Here is an 18,144-nt window from a genome sequence, read left to right on the forward strand (position 1 = left end):
ATATATATACAAAAAAATGTAAAAACTTAGTAATCACCTTTTAGCACGTGTAATGCTATAGAACACGATATACGTAGAGATCGAGAATCTCACACTACAGTCGAATTCCGGATGGTCACGAAATATAAATTACATAGAGTGGCTTTTACTATGTAATACATATAAGATACATTATTTTGTAGTCTATTTATATGGATTTTTCAACATTATAAAAATATATGGCTATGTAAAAATTAAACAGCTAATTAGAAACATTAAAAAATTAATGAAAAATTACCAGAACTAAATAATTTAATGGGTAAATTTTAATCTATAAATATAAATAATATCTATAAATAATCTATAAATCTATATATTATTAAATTATTTATATTTTTCTAATTTCCAAATTTCAAGCATTTTATGAAAGCTCTCTATAATTATAATTAAATTTTATTTAAAATACAATAAAAAATCATTAACAATCAAATTTTGTATATCATTAAAATAAATGAGAAGATATAAAAAAACTACATTTTAATAAAAACAATTAATACCGAAAACGCATGAAAAATCAAAATAAAAGTGCAAAGTTGTAATATTCTTCAGCAAACATGATAGCAGGTATGAGTGAGATATTGCAGGCATTAAGTGCTATGTATATCACAAGTCGAGCTCATCACGTGGCTTCGACCCCTTCGGATAAAATACTATTATTGTGTTTATGTTAAGGAGGGATATGGTTTTCTTCTGTTATCATGTGTTACATACCATATTTAATCCATTTATAATAAATTATGTTCAATTAAACGTAATGAATCCCTTTATTTAATCATGTCAAAAAAAAAAAATAATAAATTGCATTTTTTTTTTTTTAATTTAGAAATATGAAAAATTTATGTTGTATACACAAGATTAGCGTTTTAGTTCCACGACGACTAAAGCAGAGTGGGGAAAACCTCTTCTGCTTGTGATTCAGTTTGCGCACGACTTATCAAAACACGTGGTAATAATCATATTTACACATTACTTCTTTATCAAATTAGCTTGTATAGCTTGTATAGCTTGTATAAGTTATGTCAAATATTTAATATTTTGACGTCGTTTATGTTTTACTATTTGTATGTAATGTTACAAATAATTGTAAACATATGTTTATGCTTAAAATACAATAATATTACATATTTTAACAGAAAATATATGCAATAATAGTATTAGAAAAAAACGAAATAAAAAGACCAAATTTTTATTTAAAAATATTTTTTATTGGTACATGTTATATATAACAAATTTTATCAAATGATGCAAGTGATGTATAACAAGTGTTGGTATAAAAATTGCACTTAATAATTCTTTATTTTATGTTTTAGGAATATTTTTAAAATGGAACTTAAATGTGAAGTGCAAACTTATGATTGGGGAAGATATGGGATTGATAGCACTGTTGCAACATTAATGAAATCTGCAAATTCAGATTTTGTATTAGATGAAAAGAAACCATATGCTGAGCTATGGATTGGCACACATCCTAATGGTCCTTCATATATGAAGGAATTAAATATATCTTTAGAAGAATATATAAAACAAAATAGTAAAATATTAGGAAATGATGTTAAAAGAATATTTGGACATCATTTACCATTTCTCTTTAAAGTATTGTCTGTGAATAAAGCATTATCAATTCAAGCACATCCAAACAAGGTATATTTACATATATTAATGATACATATATATATAGGTATTATATATTTCTAGTAATAAATGTTTTTATGTGATATAATGTTAAATATATTTCAATATAGGAAAAGGCAAGGGAATTACATCAGCAATATCCTACTATTTACAAAGATGCAAATCATAAACCAGAACTTGCAATAGCATTAACTCCATTTGAGGCTCTTTGTGGTTTCCGTCCAATCTGTGAAATACAAGAGTTTCTAAAAATTCTTCCAGAATTACGTACTATAATAGGAGAAAATAAAGTACTTAAATTTATAACAACAGATGAAGCAAGCAGTACAGAAACTTTGAAAACATGTTTCCATAGTCTTATGACTTGTGATCCTGAATTAGTAGCATTACAACTTAAGAAATTACTTGATAGACTATCTAATTTAGGTAATTTTCATTAATTAGACATGTATAAATACCTTTTCATTAATAAAAGATGTAATTTCTTCTAGATGAATCATTAAGGCAAACTTTACATGCTAGTTTAATGGAGAGACTACACTCAGATTATCCAGGAGATGTAGGATGTTTTGGCATTTATTTTTTTAATTTTATAACACTGCAGCCTGGTGAAGCTATATATCTTGGACCAAATGAACCACATGCATATCTTTCTGGTGGTCAGCATTCTATAACATATTTTATACTGTTGTTTTTATAATATAAGATAATATACTTGAAAATAATTATACTTTAACATATTTTAAAATTGTATTTATAGATTGTGTAGAATGTATGGCATGTTCAGATAATGTAGTGCGTGCAGGTCTGACTCCTAAATTAAAAGATGTGCCTACATTAGTTGAAATATTATCTTACACTTGTGATCCAATTTCTGCAAAAAAATTTCAACCTTCTCGTGAAGACGAATGCACAGAAATATTTCGTCCTCCTGTAATAGATTTTGCTGTTGCTAAGATTACTGTAAGTTGTTTTTATAAAATATTTTCAATTAGTTATTAATTGTATAAAAAAATAATATTGTTTTTAGATTCCTCCTGGAAGAAGTTCATATAATATAATTCCCAGAAGTACAGCTAGCGTCTTAATTATTATTAACGGAAAGGGTGAAATTTCACCGTCAAAAATTCTTTGTCAAGGATCTGTTGTATTTATTCCAGCAAATGAAAAAGTTGGAATCAAGGTTTTATGCGGATGTCATCCGATGTTGATGTTTCAAGCTTTTGTAAATATTTAAGAGTAATCATTGAATGTTTAAAAAAAAAGTGATGAAAAAACAGTATATTTGCACGCACAAAGTATTATTGCACTTTTCAATATTTCATAGTCTAAAGTTAAAAACTTGATCTCCAAATTTTATCAGTAGCTACGAAAAATGGAGATTACAAAATTTTTGGATGTTCTTGATATTCTTCTTTCTTGTAATAGAAATGTTTTTCGTAGTAAAACATTCCATAGTTCGTATTAAATGCTAAAGAATAGGATTTTATATCTAGATATAATATTTCTAATATTCAACCACGAATGCATAAAATTAAATAACTTTTGTATTGGAAACATTTATCATTTACAGTTCCTACTATATGTATTACAGTGCACTTTAAGTTATAAACGACATTCCTTAAATTAAATTCTGTTTTTATGGATTAAGAAACTTATCACTTCACTTTTTTCGGATTAAGAGAAGAGGTATACCAATTTATACAGTAATGTATCTAAATAGTTTTTTATTTTGAAACATACATGTTTATAATTATATTTACATTTGCAATAATACACTGAACATACTTGTACTATTCAATCTTGTAAGAAAACTATATGCACTCAGTTCTAGTCAGTTTATGTTAACTATTACTTTTTTATTCTTATTATATATACAGAAAGACTATATACAAGTTTAAGCAATATAATCATATAAAATCAATATTTAATAGCTGTCATTCCATAATGTCATATTTTTTAAAAAAACCTGTACTTATTATAAATGAAGTGATAACAACGAATTAAATCATTTTTTAGATATTTTAATGTATGTATACAATATGTTATCTTTTATGTACAGTTTTAGAAATATTTATAAATCTTGTAATAATTATGTATTTTAAATAATATAATTATATTTTTTTGTATAAGGTATAAATATATGCTTTAAAAATTTACAATTTTCTTCTATTATAATAAAAGATTTATATATTTATAAAAGTGATTGATTTAACTTTTGACTATTTATATTAAAAAAATAAAGAAATAATTTATAGTCTTAATCTTAATCCCTTATATAGATACAACACAATAAAATTAGCATAAATATATATTCAAAAAAATTTGTTTAAATAATGTTAATTTTGCACAGCCTCAAATGTGAAGTAGTGTAAAATACTTTATTTCAAATTTCATCTTAAGTAAGTCAAAAATAATGGAAGGAAATATGTATATATATACAAATACCATTCTTTCTAATCATCATCAGATTCGTCAGTTTTTTTTTGAATGCCTTCAGGTTTTTCTTCCTCTTTGTAATGTCGGTATTCTGGTTTCAACTCCCACATATTTCTATGAGGATTTTTTAAATTATAATTACATACTTCATTTAATATCTCCTTTAAGTACACCTAATATAATAAGATAAATAGATTAATAATAATATAAAACTGATATAGACACAAATGTATATTAATATGTTTATGTAACTATAAAAAAACATTATTTACAATAGGTTGTCTTGTAATTTTTACAAGATCTCTTATGTTGTAATACTGATGTTTTTCAAATGCAGCAAACAACATGTCCAATACTGCATCTTTATCATCTCTCATCTTTTTACCCTCTGCTTTTTTCTTTTCTGCATATTCAATCTATAATAATATTTAAAACATTTATGTAATATATACAGAAATATACTTTACATATTTCAATGAAATACTTACATTATGCTTATGATCAGAAACAGGTTTGAAATTTTGAACTACCCTATCTAATTGCTGCACCTGTCTTTGTGGCACAGAAGCCCTTTTAATGCTTTGTAATTTTAACTTCATATAACAATTATCAGCTAAAAGTTATAAATATATGTAAATTATGCAATTCATCTCATAGAAAAATATTTCAAGTTCAAATATTTTAGAATGCAATTTTTACCATATGGACGACATTCTAATTTTTGTACTATCCTTCCTTCCATATAAAGTTTTTCAGTTTCAGGAACTATAGAATCTGAACTACTCGAAGCTGAACAAATATAAGTTTATTAAACATTTATTAAACAAGTTTATTATTACTTTATTAGATATATTTCAAAATTCTTTGCAATAACTTACGTGTAACATGAGAAAATACACCTAACATTTGTTTTGTTACTGTTGTAACATCTAATCTATGTTGCTTTGGAATCTCTTCCTCACCAGGTTCTTTTAAAGCTAAGACAGCTTCTGACAATCTAAGAGATACTTCTGCTTTTTGGCCAGGATTTCTGAAAATGTATATAAAATTTAATTTTTTTATAAAACTAAAATATTAAAATATTATTACATTATTGAAAACATACTTAGTTATCTTTAATTTTCCAACTTCTATATTACCAGGTGCTTTCTCCCATTTATTTGCTATGTATTTGGGTACTTTCACGAGCCACACACCTCTACCAGCATTACTTAAATCTAATTCTTTTTCAGTATGTGTTACGTTTGTAGACATGATTTTTTTTTTAATAGGATTACTATTTCAAAAATCGGTTATGATGTGAAATAAATAAAATCGAATTATTTATAATACACTATATGTTTCTACTTCTCGAATTTTACAAAAATATATTCAAGAAATATACAATAACAAATTCTATTTATTTTTATTTCGCAACAGATATTGTAAATAATTATCCCATTTAAAAATATAATCCTTATCACTCCTTTTGTTTACACTAGAGGTTACAAACGTTTATACGGTATACTCTGAAATACAATGTATATTATGTGAATGGATCTAAACCATTGATTAAAAACATTTCAGACTTACTACATACAAATAAATATAATTAAGTCGTTTCATGTAATACGGATGTAAAGTTATATTATTGAATAAGAATAAAATTTAAAATAAAAATACACTTTATAAAATTATTATGTACATTTTTTATTTTTTATTACATAAACGTATGTTGCAAATTACAATTTGAATAAAATATAACGTACAATTTATAATTTAAAATGAACAATTTCTAGTACACTAAATGATTACCGTTACATGTGATACGGATTTAAAACAATAATAAATACAGAATATTAATATGGTATTGATATACAATTTAGTTGATAAATGTTTTTCTTCGCTAGATTTAACAAAATTTTTGAGAAAATAAAAAAATAAAGAAATATTTCGTATCTTGAAGGAAACGTCTTTTCTATGTAGGTATATTATAGCTTTGTTTATACATTCATTAAATAAAAGGATAAATAAAAATTGTCTTATATTTGGATTACAAAAATATTATAAAGCAACAAAAATACAATAATATTAATCAAATTAAAAATATTTCACTTTGCTATGTGAATGGCAGGAAATTAATATAAAATATAACCTATTCAAACGATTCTTAGTGTCATAGACATCTATTGCTTAAACACCTTTTGTATGTAATTTAAATAATTTCTATTTGCAGGATATAAAATGGCATCCACATTTACCGTTATAACTCGACAGATTTCAACATCATCAACATGTTACGGTAAAAGAAATTTTCGTACGATTCAATTATACAATAAAAGAGGTTCTCGTGCGTTTAAGAAAGAACGAGCTACAGATCCAAATTGCGATATACCTATTGACAGTACGTATTGTTATACTTTGTTAGTATAATAAAGGATGATGAATATAAAATTACCTTTTTATATACTTTTAGTATATACTTTTTAGTATATCATGATGGTAAAAAATAAAAATTTATATGACGATTAAATATTTTCAGGAAGAGGTGTAAAACCAACAGGACACTATGTAAATAACAAATGGGTTAACATACCAGAAATGATACCAGAACTCGTTGTTCCTTCACTGAAAGATTTTCATTTAAAGCCATATGTTTCATATAGAGCTACAGGCATTACCAAACGTGAATATACTGCTAAAGATTTATTTAATTTAGTTTATGCTAATAAAATTAGACAAGATTTCAAGAAGGGTCAATTAGATGAAAATGGTGAATCATTAAATCCTAGTGAATATGAAAAAATGACAGCTGAGGAAGCTAGAATTAAGGCCGAAATGACTGGTTCAGATAAATTCCAAGTAAAAAGAGGAGACGTTCCTAAAAAGCCATATAAAACAAAGGTAGAATAAAAATGGGGTTTACTAAATGTACTGTAATTGAATAAATTTACTTTCAAATAAAGTGTAGATTTAATTTTATAGTTTGCATGATGTTTTATTCAATATGCTCATACGCACAATGTATACATTTGTTAATAGTTTTGTAATTTATAATCAGTAATTATTTACCATCATAAATGACTTCAAAAAAATCAAATACTAATTTAGTATAAAATTATAATTTATTGCAAATACAAAAACAGATTTTTCAATCATGAGTAAAATGTATTGAACTTTTCCATTGACTTTACATAATTATATTATTAAATAATATATTTTATTGTTACACTAATTGATGGTAAATAATTGCTTTACGAAGTACTTAAATGCGTTGATTGGACAGTGTATATCGCTAAATAATAATTTCATGTCATATAACATTTGCAAACGCTTTTATCGTTAGTAAAAATGATACTGCAAAATTCAATAGTACTTTCGTGAAACAAATTTATTTACTGTTAAATTATCGGTACACGTTTATAGATGTTTGTCTCATGCAATTTTGAATTTCTATCATTCCAAAAAAGACATGGATGGAAATATATAACAATGCCAAAACTGATTTTCAATTCCTGAGTTCTTCTAAAACTGTTTTCAGAATGTCTTTTCGAGAACAATATGCCAGAATAAGATCTCACATGATTATGCTAACTTAACAGCTACTTTTTTACTTATCAAAAGATTTTTTGAGCGAAGTTTGATTGTTTTTATTGGGTAAAAAATGGCGGAAAATTTGAATATTAAAGTCGTTGTCAGTTGTGCGCGGCCGGTATTGCTTCCTACTGACTAGACTACTAGAACCTAATATATATTTGCTCTAAAAAGTGCTGTATTCGTATCAAAATGTACAAATATGTTAATGTTATTATTGATCTTTTTGTTATCACTTAAGAATAACTATGCAAAAAGCTTGTAATGTAGAACTATTTAGTTTTTGTTCCGAGTAAAATGATAACTTTGTACTTACATTTATGCAAGATATAGTATTGATAAATATTCATGCAATTTTTATTTTATGTAGAAAATGATAATGCATACAAAACGTATAATCCAAAATGTAAATAGTCATTACTTATGTTCAATATCATGTATATAACAATTTTATTTAAACATCTTTACAGAATGCAGCACTTTTTTTTACTTTTTTAAACAGCAGCTACTATTTATCACTATTTATTGTTTTTATTATTTCTTAATTTTCTATAACGATCATAATGAAGAGTGGAATGATGAAACACCTAATTTTGTACAACATTATTAGAATAGTTATTAATAAAAACATGTAACAAAAAACTTTAACGTGGTTTCTTTCATTTATTAACTCCACTCTTCAATAACTTACATAAAAAAGCATAAGTGGCATAGTTCTTGCACTCAATTCTAAATAAAATTTATTTAGAGTGTTTCTGCAAAGTTTCACTTACTGTGTTTTTATGTTACATTGTAACACATGTATACCTTGTCTTTCACTTGAGCATTGATTTCTCTTACTTTGTTTTCTAGATTTTACTCTGTATTTAAACATTTTAATTAACTCACTCATTTCAAGTAAAAATCATAAAATTTACAAATTAATTGCGAAATCGTTCATATCGATTTATATATACTATTTTTTGATTCTATTGGATTACAACATCGTAAAAATAATAAATGCGTACAGATAATACATTGTCAATATTATATGATAATTTACCGAAATGTATTCAGGAAGCACATCAAAAGCACTCTTCATTAAATACCATTAAAATATGTACGCGTATATACGTTGTACTTTCAATTAAACATGGTTATTGTACAGCAAGACATATGCCACTTGCTCATGAATATAAACTTGGTTGGTGTTTTTCTTGTTAATTATCAGTCTATGATATAATTGGATATTTGACTGATAAAATCAGCCAGTTAATAAGGCAGGTGCACATGCTACTACATGACAAAGATTTTTAACAATGTTACATTTTCATTATAAATATGTGATATATATTATCATACGAATGAAATATATGGATGTTAAAGATATGTGATAAAGTATGATGCTCAAAGCATACAGATTATGAAACTGAATTTAAATAAAAGTAATCTTTGACATTTAGTAACATGTACCTTCCATTTAATTAAAGATTTTGCGTATGAAAGCTAGAATATCACGGAGGAAATAGTTCTATAATGAAATTTATACAACATTCTCCTTGAATACTTAAAAAATAGGTATAATAAAATACATAATTATATAAATAAAAATACTGATATGGAAAGACTAGGAAGGCAATACTGCTTATTGTATTTCACGTATCTAATCTAGTCTTTCAGACTCAAAATCTCCAACACTAAAAATATAACAGGGTAGATGATTATTCCATTGGATCCCCAACGTTTTCGAAGATGGTTGAATGAGGGTTGCTTCCAGTGGGCCATAAGAAGCCACCTACACTGCCAGGTGGCAAATATGATGCTCCTCCACTAAGGCCCACCTGATATATTTTCTTCTTTAAATTATTTACATTTTGTATATAATTTCTGTGTTCAATATCTTTATCATATAATGTTAAGAAAATAAAATCTAGGAAGCCAAATAAGGGAAAGATGCTACAAATGATATGCATTTTTCAAGCTTAATGTTTAGGTGTTTAACACTGCATTGTTTAAGGGTTTTTCAGTCGCAGTTGTGCTGATATATGATAGTTCTTTAAGTTGTATGGTTATTAAGTTATGTACCAGTGCAGATGTCGTGTTGTTTATATACATAACAGGCAAGTAAGTAACTATTCAATGTTTTGTATTGCACAGTTATCAAAATAAAATTTTTTTATTTCATGTTTCTAGTATTATGTATTAATAATACAAATATCATAATTCATATGAATGCTAGTCATATGAATGCTAAAAGAAAAAAAATTATAAACTTTTTTGTTAACTGTACACTGACATTCAATTTAGGTTTGGTACAACATGCACGAAGTAAGGCAAATCAGAGTGAACAATAAAAATTAAAGAAAAATAATTGTTTATTTGCTAACACAAATAATTGTGCTTCTGTATCACAAATAAGGTCTAATTGCTAATATCATAAACAATGCTAATTATATTTACATTAATTCATCATTATGAGCATGATACACGCTCACAACCATGTTAACATCGTGAAAGGAACAAGTAACATAATACTCTATGTTTGAGTTCGAATATAGGTACGCAATTTTGACACAATTTAAATTTGCTCCAAAAGAACAATGACGTCATGATCGTTGGACAGATACCAACAAGTTATTTTGCGTTCTTTTATTCCGACTCGATAACTTTTTTTTATTAGACAGTTCAACCAAAACGATTTTTTAAATTTCTATTTATAGAATTACCTGTTGGCTCCACAACAGCGTCCTTTCTGCTAACTGACAATCTGCTGCAAGTCGAGATGGTAGACTTTTCCATCTTTCTTCATCTCGTTTTCTTTCTCTATCAAAGTCTCTATCAACATGTCCCTGAGATAAAGGTGGTAAGATCTGTGTTCTTTGAGCTAGTTTATAACTGTCTTGTCTTGGTACGTGATCAGTACGTCTACTCGTAGTACTTGTTGATACTGGTATCGGAGTTGGACTTCCCCCGCCTCTATGTCGATGGTATAAGTTTCGTTTCTGTTGCAACATACGCTGTTGAACTAGCAACTGTAACTGTGTACTGGAATCGCCACGAATTTTAAACTGTGCTTGGTTTTCGGGCGGTGTAGATGGTGGTCTCAAATGAACAAGATCTAAATGCCCTCTAGCTTTGCCAGAATCTATGAAACGAGAACAATATTGTTATGATGCTAAAACAAAAAATGTTGTATAATAGAAACATCTTTAATATTTTGATACCTTGAATACTTCGCTGTTTGGTCGGTCTGTCTCCTCCGCCTTGTTGACAAAACAGTAATCTAGGTCCACCATCCGAAGCTCTACGACCTTGAGAAACTCTCGATATTCTACCGGCAATTGGCGATGGGCTCATAGGTGGTGGGTGTGTGCAAGAGGGCAAACTACTAGTAAATGAATTTGCCCCTGAGTAGTCTGGTGGGCAACCAGAATCAAAACTAGATTCAAAAAGCTCGGATGATGAACTACCGCTACCACCCGCAATAAATAACGTTGTTCGACTAGGAGGATCAATAGAATCCATAAGAGGGGTATCAAAATGGTGTTGGTAATCACTTAATCTACGATTGACTATTTGACTGTCAATTCGTTGACTGATATCATGATCTAGGCCTAGTCTATGTTCCTCGAGTTTAATTTGAGCTTCTCTCAATTCATCACCACTTGGACCTTCTTCTAAATCACCTTCTACACTACAACATCCTTCATCAGTCGAAGAACTAGTTGAACTAAATTTTTTTCCTCCTCGAGTTGCATCTTCCCTTGTTCTAGAAACAAATACATAATAAAATTTACCTGTGATATTCTAATTAATAAAAGTTTTTGTACTGATGAATGGATAAGTATCAATTACGAAGATTTATTTATTGGATTCTTGTCTCTCTTATTTGCTGCATCACTTTGATTTTTATCGATAAATATAAAAATATGTAAAATTATGAATTATAAAGTAACGAAAATTATACAACACGTCGACATAAGAACAAAACAAATACATATATTCAGTGATAAAAAATTACAACTTAAAATAAAAAGAAAGCAATGAAATAAAATGAAAGAATTACCAAAAATAAAGTGACAGCAAAGCACTTCCAATCCAACCTGTCCTGACAAAATCTTCAATACATGCGTCACCGTCAATAAAGATCAACGTCCCACTAAGCTATCGCTGTAAATAAAAATTGTATGATTAACATTTGATTCCTTATAAATTTTTATTGACGGGCAGGATTGGAAGATAAGTAAATGATTATTTCAATGAAAATTTTATACACAAAAATTGTCATAAAACCGATAAAATTTAAATTAATATTATAAAAGAATTAAATTATATATACCTTGATTTAAATTTATCATCTTTCGTTCTTGCAACACTTGGCCAGCAAGTATTGTTTGCTGTACTGCTGACAAGATGTTGCTTCAACCTCTCCAATAATAAGAAATAAATAGCAACATGATGATCATAGCTACTATTCCTTAATGACTGAAAGCACGATTAAAATCTTAATTTAATACATGAAAATTATTACTTATTTCACTTCTATAGCATCGTTATAATAGTTTATGAATGGTAAAATATATTAAAAAATACCTCTCTAGTTTTTGTGATGTCTATGCCTAAACTAAGCATAAGTCGAAGTACTTGTTCATTTGGTTCTTGGATGGACGATGATGACGATCTCGTTATAACCATTGAACAAACAGTATCTGCTGATCCAGCCATCCAACGATGTCTCTTTATTTGTGGAATGGTGTATCGTTTTGCAGGTTCCAGAACTAACATTTTACGTATTAAGCTTTCACAATCTATAACAAAAAATGAAACAATATTTTTTTAAAATAACATTGCACATTCTAAATTTTTAAATAAAATTATAAACTTAAGAAAATACCTGTACTCATAAAATATGGAATTCTAAATCTTCCACTCAAAACACGATCTCTTAAAGATTGAAGGGTAGATCCATCAAACGGCAGTGCTGCACATACTAATACATATAATACAACACCTAAACTCTGTAATAATAAAACCATAATGAGATAAACTGTTCGTATTACATATTATAATATACTTAATATATATGGACTGCTTACCCACACATCAATTTCAGGACCTGCATAATGTTTTCCACGAAAAACTTCTGGTGCTGCATAAGGAGGACTTCCACACCACGTACTTAATCTCTCTCCAGGTGAAAATCTATTACTAAAGCCAAAATCAGCAATCTTAACATTCATCTGAGCATCTAAGAGTAAATTTTCAGCTTTGAGATCACGATGTGCTACACCCGTTGCATGGCAGTATTCAACCGCAGAAAGTATTTGAGCAAATGTTGCCCGAGCTCTGGGTTCTCCCATTCTTCCATATTGTGCAATATAGTCAAATATTTCACCTTTGCTTGCATATTCACATACCTAACAGAAATATAGAATTTTACCAGAAACTTGATACACTTTTCAAGCTGGATTAAAAAGATTATTCAAACATACCATGTATATCATATTCTTTGTTTCCATAACTTGATATAATTTGACAATGTGTGGATGTTCCAATTGTTTCATTATTTCTACCTCTCTATAAACTTTTTCAAGATTGGTAGGGTCCAACTGTGTTTTATCAATTATTTTAATAGCCACCTAAAACAAAGAGTGTCGGATTTTTAATAAAAAAAAATAACTCAGGAAATGTACACAGTAAAAAGTTTATGTTGCGATAAATCATATCTACCTCTGTCTTGGTAATACGATGTCTAGCTAATTTTACCACAGCAAAGTTTCCTTTACCAATGGTACCTTCAATATCATAAAATCCTACACGAATTTGCTTTTTTCCTTGTCCCACGCCAGAATCCATTGTTATTAAAAAATGTGTTTATCAACAAATGATTTCAAACGACCGTGTTTTTTTTTTTTACTTATATTCTACAGGTATTTGAAATGACTGAAAGTAAAAGAAAAAATATTTTTAAGTATCTATTGAAATTTTTTAACGATTCATTAAAGTATCACATGTCATTGCCTCTTTTTAATAGTAAATAGAATAATTCGTCATATATATACACATTAGCCGAAACTTTTCCGAGATTAAAAGTTTGTTACGGCTCGCCGCTCGAAAGGAACGTTTCCAACGAGAACTGTTCGTGCACTTGTACGCGCAGCATACAAGTAAGACCAACATTGTTATTTCGAGAAAAAGTACAAAAAGTTAAAGAAAACCTTGTAAAAGAATCTCTGTGACAAAAGTATAAAAGCTTCCTGCAACAAGTACAATAGGTATTCTCAACTGACGTCATGGATCGACGACGTCTTGCCTATCGACGGGTCCAGGATCGATACCCGTCGATAGTCCTCGATAAGACGATGAAAGAGAAAAAAAGAGCACCGAGGCGAAGAAGAAAAGGCCGAGTAAAGAACACTGATATTTATAACTTATGCCGAAAAATATGTAGTTTTTCGAGCCTGAGAAACAAGGAGCTCGAGTAACGCTGTCTGACTAGTGCTCGTTACTTACATTCGATCCTGGCCAGAATTACCGGGTATGACACGTCCCGAACCGGTAGAACCGTTTTTGAAGCGAAAAAATCGCGCTGACGCTGTCGACCTCAATGGGTACGTAAGGTCGGAGAGCCGATGCCATCGGTAAAAAGTCGTCCTTCACGTTCACGAGATTCCAAATCTCGTTTTAAAGCGGCGGCGTTTCTACAACAAGGGTCGTAAGAGCTTCGCGTAATGCGGCGGTTCGATACCGACTGACCGACGGCCATGTTGCTACCCCCCTGCTATGCTAGAGTCGCCGGCCTCGTCTCATTCCCTCCCCTCGCTGCTCTCCTTACCCCCTTGTCCATGTCCCAGCCATTCTTAGCGAACACTACCACTAGCGCTACCACTACCACTACCCTCGCATCGTTTTTCCCCACCAGACTCCGCACCACTACTATATAGAACGAGTGCACGCGCGCACACACGTTATCTTCGACAATTGACGTCAACGTACGTGGTACTATCGGCTCATCGTTAATTGTTCCTGGGTGTAATTGCAAGGCAAATAGCTTGTGCGCTACCACGTGGTCGACTAACTACCGACTTCTCTCTTATCTTTTCTTAAATGATTTTTTCGTTGATAAACCGCTCTACACTAGCCAGCCGATTACGTGCATACCGTCAACACAATTCGATCCGTCGTTGTAACGAGATTCGCGTAGTATACGATCGAGAGAAAGTGAAATATAGTTACTTGGCGTAAGCTGCATCGTCAGTTCTCCTACGAGTTTTCTGATACGATTTAAACAAAATTTCATGCGCAATCACCGACTCGTCCGACGTATATAACTCTCTATTTACATTTGTCGCGATCGGAAATACTTTATTGTTTATAGACGGTTATATAAATTATACACTATTTTCAGTTTATGTTATCTGTATAGATAACTTCTTTTCCGTCAGCCGTTGGCAACTTTACGATCACCCGTCATCGACAATCGCAGATAATTAATTCCAGTAAATACTGGTAACTTTTTTTAAGGAATTGACGTCAAAGCTGATTCTTCTATCGTAAGCATTTTTTAACAGCCTGCGAGTTACGTACAAATTATGTTGAGGTTAGACAGTTTTTAGCGGTGCGAAGAGCGGGAACCATTTTGAAAGGAAAAAAAAGTAGCCAATTGTATGCGGTCAGTCAGCACGCATTCCATTTGTTGTGGTAGGTCGAGAGATATATCGTGCGATTGCCGTTTCGCTGTTCGTTATCGAAATTGGTAAAATATGAAACAATAACAGAAGCTTTGTCATCGGTGTTCTTGATTAGATATAACGTTGATAATTAGCTAATATTCTCTTCGCAAGGAATATTTTGATTATTTTATCAGCATCGTGCTCGTCGTAAATATAACCTAAAAGATGGCTCCGTGTATTCTTTCATGCGTCCACGAATGGACAATTTTTCATCGGCAACAAAGTTATTCGTTCAAATCGTGGTACGAAATAGAACTATTTTTACATACGCGCCAGTACGTCATAAGTTAACATTACGTGAGTTCTGTCAATCTAAAATTCATAGATTAATTATTTATTAGTTTCATTAGGTTACCTTTATTGCAAATTAAGGTTAAGGCAAAGAATTGTACCTGACAAAATTACGCGAAAATAAAAATATAATCAACTGTGAGCTGTAAAATTTTTAGATATAACAACAATAATAATAATTTATCGGAGGCGTCAACAATTATATTCACCTTTCTATGTGCATAGAGCAAGCAAATGTATTTGCGAATAACTGTACCTATACAATCGTTTCCTTATCGGAACGTGACAATGTTATTATTTTAAATTCGTCACTTTGTTCCGAGTTTCCTATATCTACGACTATTCCTTTTAATGTGCACAGTGATAATCGGTAGGTGCACGTTGGAAAATAAAATATTCACGAATACCGATGTAACGTACTTGTCGCACGTTAGATAAAGGCTACACGAGAGATTTCTCGTATAGGGTTGTAATAGCATTACGTCTATAAAATTACACGCATGCTAGTGTTCATTTAAGTCGAAACACTCTACGTTTACGAAGCTTTGAAATAATTTAAGCGCGTCGGCCATGTATAATTTCACTCGGCTGCGCCTACAATCGCGGGTGGGCAAAAATCTTATTCAAATGACGTATAACGATAGATAATGGTAGATAATAGGACAGAAATGACGTCCAACATGTTTTTATCCAATAAACCCTTCGTTCGAATTATTCTTTTATTTAGATGATCGTTTCGTCGAAGGATACTCGTGTTATCTATCTTTTCCATGGGTAAAAATAAATCCGAATAAATTCCATTCCGTTCCACGATGTGATTGGTCTAGCAGGAAAAATTCGAAGTATCGTTCACAAAATATTTTATTTTCAGACTTGTTATTCTAACAATTTTCTTTAACTCGACACGTTGACGGTATATTCCCTTCATATCTTGCATTTCGTTTATAACACTTTTGAATATTCGCAAAAACGTCAATTTCATAGAACTTCATAAAATTTCAAGAGAGAGAGAGAAAAAAAAGGTAAAAAACCGAGGAAAAAATTATTTTTCATTCACAGACCGTTCGATGATATTGCTTTTTCGTCGCCAGAAATTGGATCTAGTCGAACCACATTGACCACATCGGTATGAATCTACATATCGATAACGTATCGAGGAGATCATGAAGTCTTTTTGGCTTCTTTTTTACTCTGCGAATAATGCTCGCAATTAACGATCGAATCATCGTAAAACGATTCATGATCGAGCAACACAAATGTCTGCGCGATTTATTCGGGTTACGCGGGACGTAATCCCGTTCAAGCCGACCTGGCTTTCGAGCGTCATCGCGCGTCTTTCATCGACGTATTTTCGGCATCACGCCACGGACGGGCTGGTGTAATATGCTCCACGTGCGTCATAATTAAAACAGCCGAACGCCGTGCCATCGTGCACTTGTCGAAACCTCATGACGATCGCGGAAGGAAGTCGTAACCGGCCGAATCTTCGACTCGCGCGAGTCCTTCCCCCACTCCTCTCCCTTTGCGCATGCCCGTTGCCCTTTGCTATATTTCCCTTCTACAGACGTCTTTGTTCTATTTCTTCTCTCTCGGCGGAAAAATCACCGTTTCCGTTTATTTTTTCTCCTCGCGCTCTTTTTTTGCCTTCTTTTTATTTCTTCGTGCATATCTTGCTTTTTTGCGTGCACGTTACCTTTTTACATCCTTTTTCTTTTCTGAAACGTGTTCGTTTTTGCCTATCTTTTCCATTCCGTCTTTCAGCTGTCTTTCGCGTATCATGATTTTCTGCGCGCTTAGTACTCGTATTTTACGCTTCTTATTAGATATTAGATATTAGCTTGTTCGGAAAGTAATTTCGTATAAAAGAATAAAATATTTATTCACTATGAGAAAATCATCTTTCATTTTCATAAAAAAAAGGAAAAAATGAAATTACTTTTTGAGCAACCTATATATCTTTATTACGTTTGCCCACCATTTCCGGCTTTTTCGAAGTTTTCACGGTTTTCATTATTTATTACCTTTTCCGGGTTTTACGAATTTTCCAACATTATTTTGGTACCTTTTTCGTGTACCTGTTTGCTTTTATCTACCTTTTATTTGTAATTTTTTAAAATTGTTCTCGGCGGTTTTGTATATTTTTATTGACCTTTTGTACGTTTCTCCTGTTTTTTCCGTTTCACCGATTCCCTGATCCTTTTTCAATTTTTTCTTCCCACCTGGTATCTCTGTCGCTATTCTTCCGGGTTTTATTTCGACGACAAAGTTGTCACTCGTATTCCATGGTATGATTCAAAGTTATCGAGGTTTCTTTCGATGGGTGACTCGTTTTCGAAACGGCGATAATTAACGGTCTGTTTTGTTCGTCACGCGAAAGCTGTGACTCATTGTTCGTTTCTTCTAGCACCGTGGGATCGGTATAGTTTAGCTCGATTTTAGATATGGTATATTTGGAAAA

The 18,144-nt window shown here is 30.5% G+C and overlaps 5 protein-coding genes across 6 annotated transcripts in view; 2 read left to right on the top strand and 3 right to left on the bottom strand.

Annotated features, from left to right (window-relative positions):
* RpL30 (ribosomal protein L30) overlaps positions 1 to 98 on the bottom strand; it is a 1,324-nt gene extending 1,226 nt beyond the window's left edge. Inside the window, exon 1 of the mRNA XM_017898751.1 lies at positions 38 to 98. The gene's annotated coding sequence lies outside the window, so the exon portion shown is untranslated. The remainder of the gene's footprint in view (positions 1 to 37) is intronic.
* Positions 99 to 931: 833 nt separating this feature from the next.
* Mpi (mannose phosphate isomerase) lies at positions 932 to 2,960 on the top strand. Its single transcript, XM_017898749.1, has 6 exons — positions 932 to 985; positions 1,350 to 1,680; positions 1,782 to 2,097; positions 2,163 to 2,330; positions 2,432 to 2,634; positions 2,702 to 2,960. The coding sequence occupies exons 2-6, from the start codon at positions 1,363 to 1,365 to the stop codon at positions 2,906 to 2,908; spliced, it is 1,212 nt and encodes a 403-aa protein (XP_017754238.1). The 5' UTR covers positions 932 to 985; positions 1,350 to 1,362; the 3' UTR covers positions 2,909 to 2,960.
* A 1,167-nt stretch (positions 2,961 to 4,127) lies between these two features.
* Positions 4,128 to 5,484, bottom strand: TfIIFbeta (transcription factor TFIIFbeta). The gene is made up of 6 exons (XM_017898755.1): positions 5,216 to 5,484; positions 4,989 to 5,140; positions 4,810 to 4,899; positions 4,599 to 4,723; positions 4,383 to 4,526; positions 4,128 to 4,283 (listed from the first exon to the last, which is right to left on the bottom strand). The coding sequence occupies exons 1-6, from the start codon at positions 5,362 to 5,364 to the stop codon at positions 4,128 to 4,130; spliced, it is 816 nt and encodes a 271-aa protein (XP_017754244.1). The 5' UTR covers positions 5,365 to 5,484.
* A 506-nt stretch (positions 5,485 to 5,990) lies between these two features.
* On the top strand, positions 5,991 to 7,104 carry mRpL41 (mitochondrial ribosomal protein L41). Its single transcript, XM_017898756.1, has 3 exons — positions 5,991 to 6,071; positions 6,326 to 6,493; positions 6,632 to 7,104. Exons 2-3 carry the CDS (start codon positions 6,334 to 6,336, stop codon positions 7,000 to 7,002), a joined length of 531 nt encoding a protein of 176 aa, XP_017754245.1. The 5' UTR covers positions 5,991 to 6,071; positions 6,326 to 6,333; the 3' UTR covers positions 7,003 to 7,104.
* Positions 7,105 to 9,379: 2,275 nt separating this feature from the next.
* On the bottom strand, positions 9,380 to 14,859 carry LOC108546577 (serine/threonine-protein kinase par-1). 2 transcript variants are annotated; one of them, XM_017898753.1, is made up of 10 exons: positions 14,176 to 14,859; positions 13,393 to 13,605; positions 13,155 to 13,301; positions 12,759 to 13,079; positions 12,557 to 12,680; positions 12,256 to 12,470; positions 12,002 to 12,147; positions 10,887 to 11,431; positions 10,389 to 10,807; positions 9,380 to 9,503 (listed from the first exon to the last, which is right to left on the bottom strand). In XM_017898753.1, exons 2-10 carry the CDS (start codon positions 13,516 to 13,518, stop codon positions 9,384 to 9,386), a joined length of 2,163 nt encoding a protein of 720 aa, XP_017754242.1. In that variant the 5' UTR covers positions 13,519 to 13,605; positions 14,176 to 14,859; the 3' UTR covers positions 9,380 to 9,383. The 2 variants fall into 2 exon arrangements, with proteins under 2 accessions (XP_017754242.1, XP_017754241.1); XM_017898752.1 differs by having other exon boundaries at positions 9,380 to 9,518.
* Between the last annotated feature and the right edge of the window lie 3,285 nt (positions 14,860 to 18,144).

Source organism: Eufriesea mexicana, unplaced genomic scaffold (genome assembly GCF_001483705.2).
Source record: "Eufriesea mexicana isolate 0111107269 unplaced genomic scaffold, ASM148370v2 scaffold741, whole genome shotgun sequence".
Lineage (NCBI taxonomy): Eukaryota > Metazoa > Arthropoda > Insecta > Hymenoptera > Apidae > Eufriesea > Eufriesea mexicana.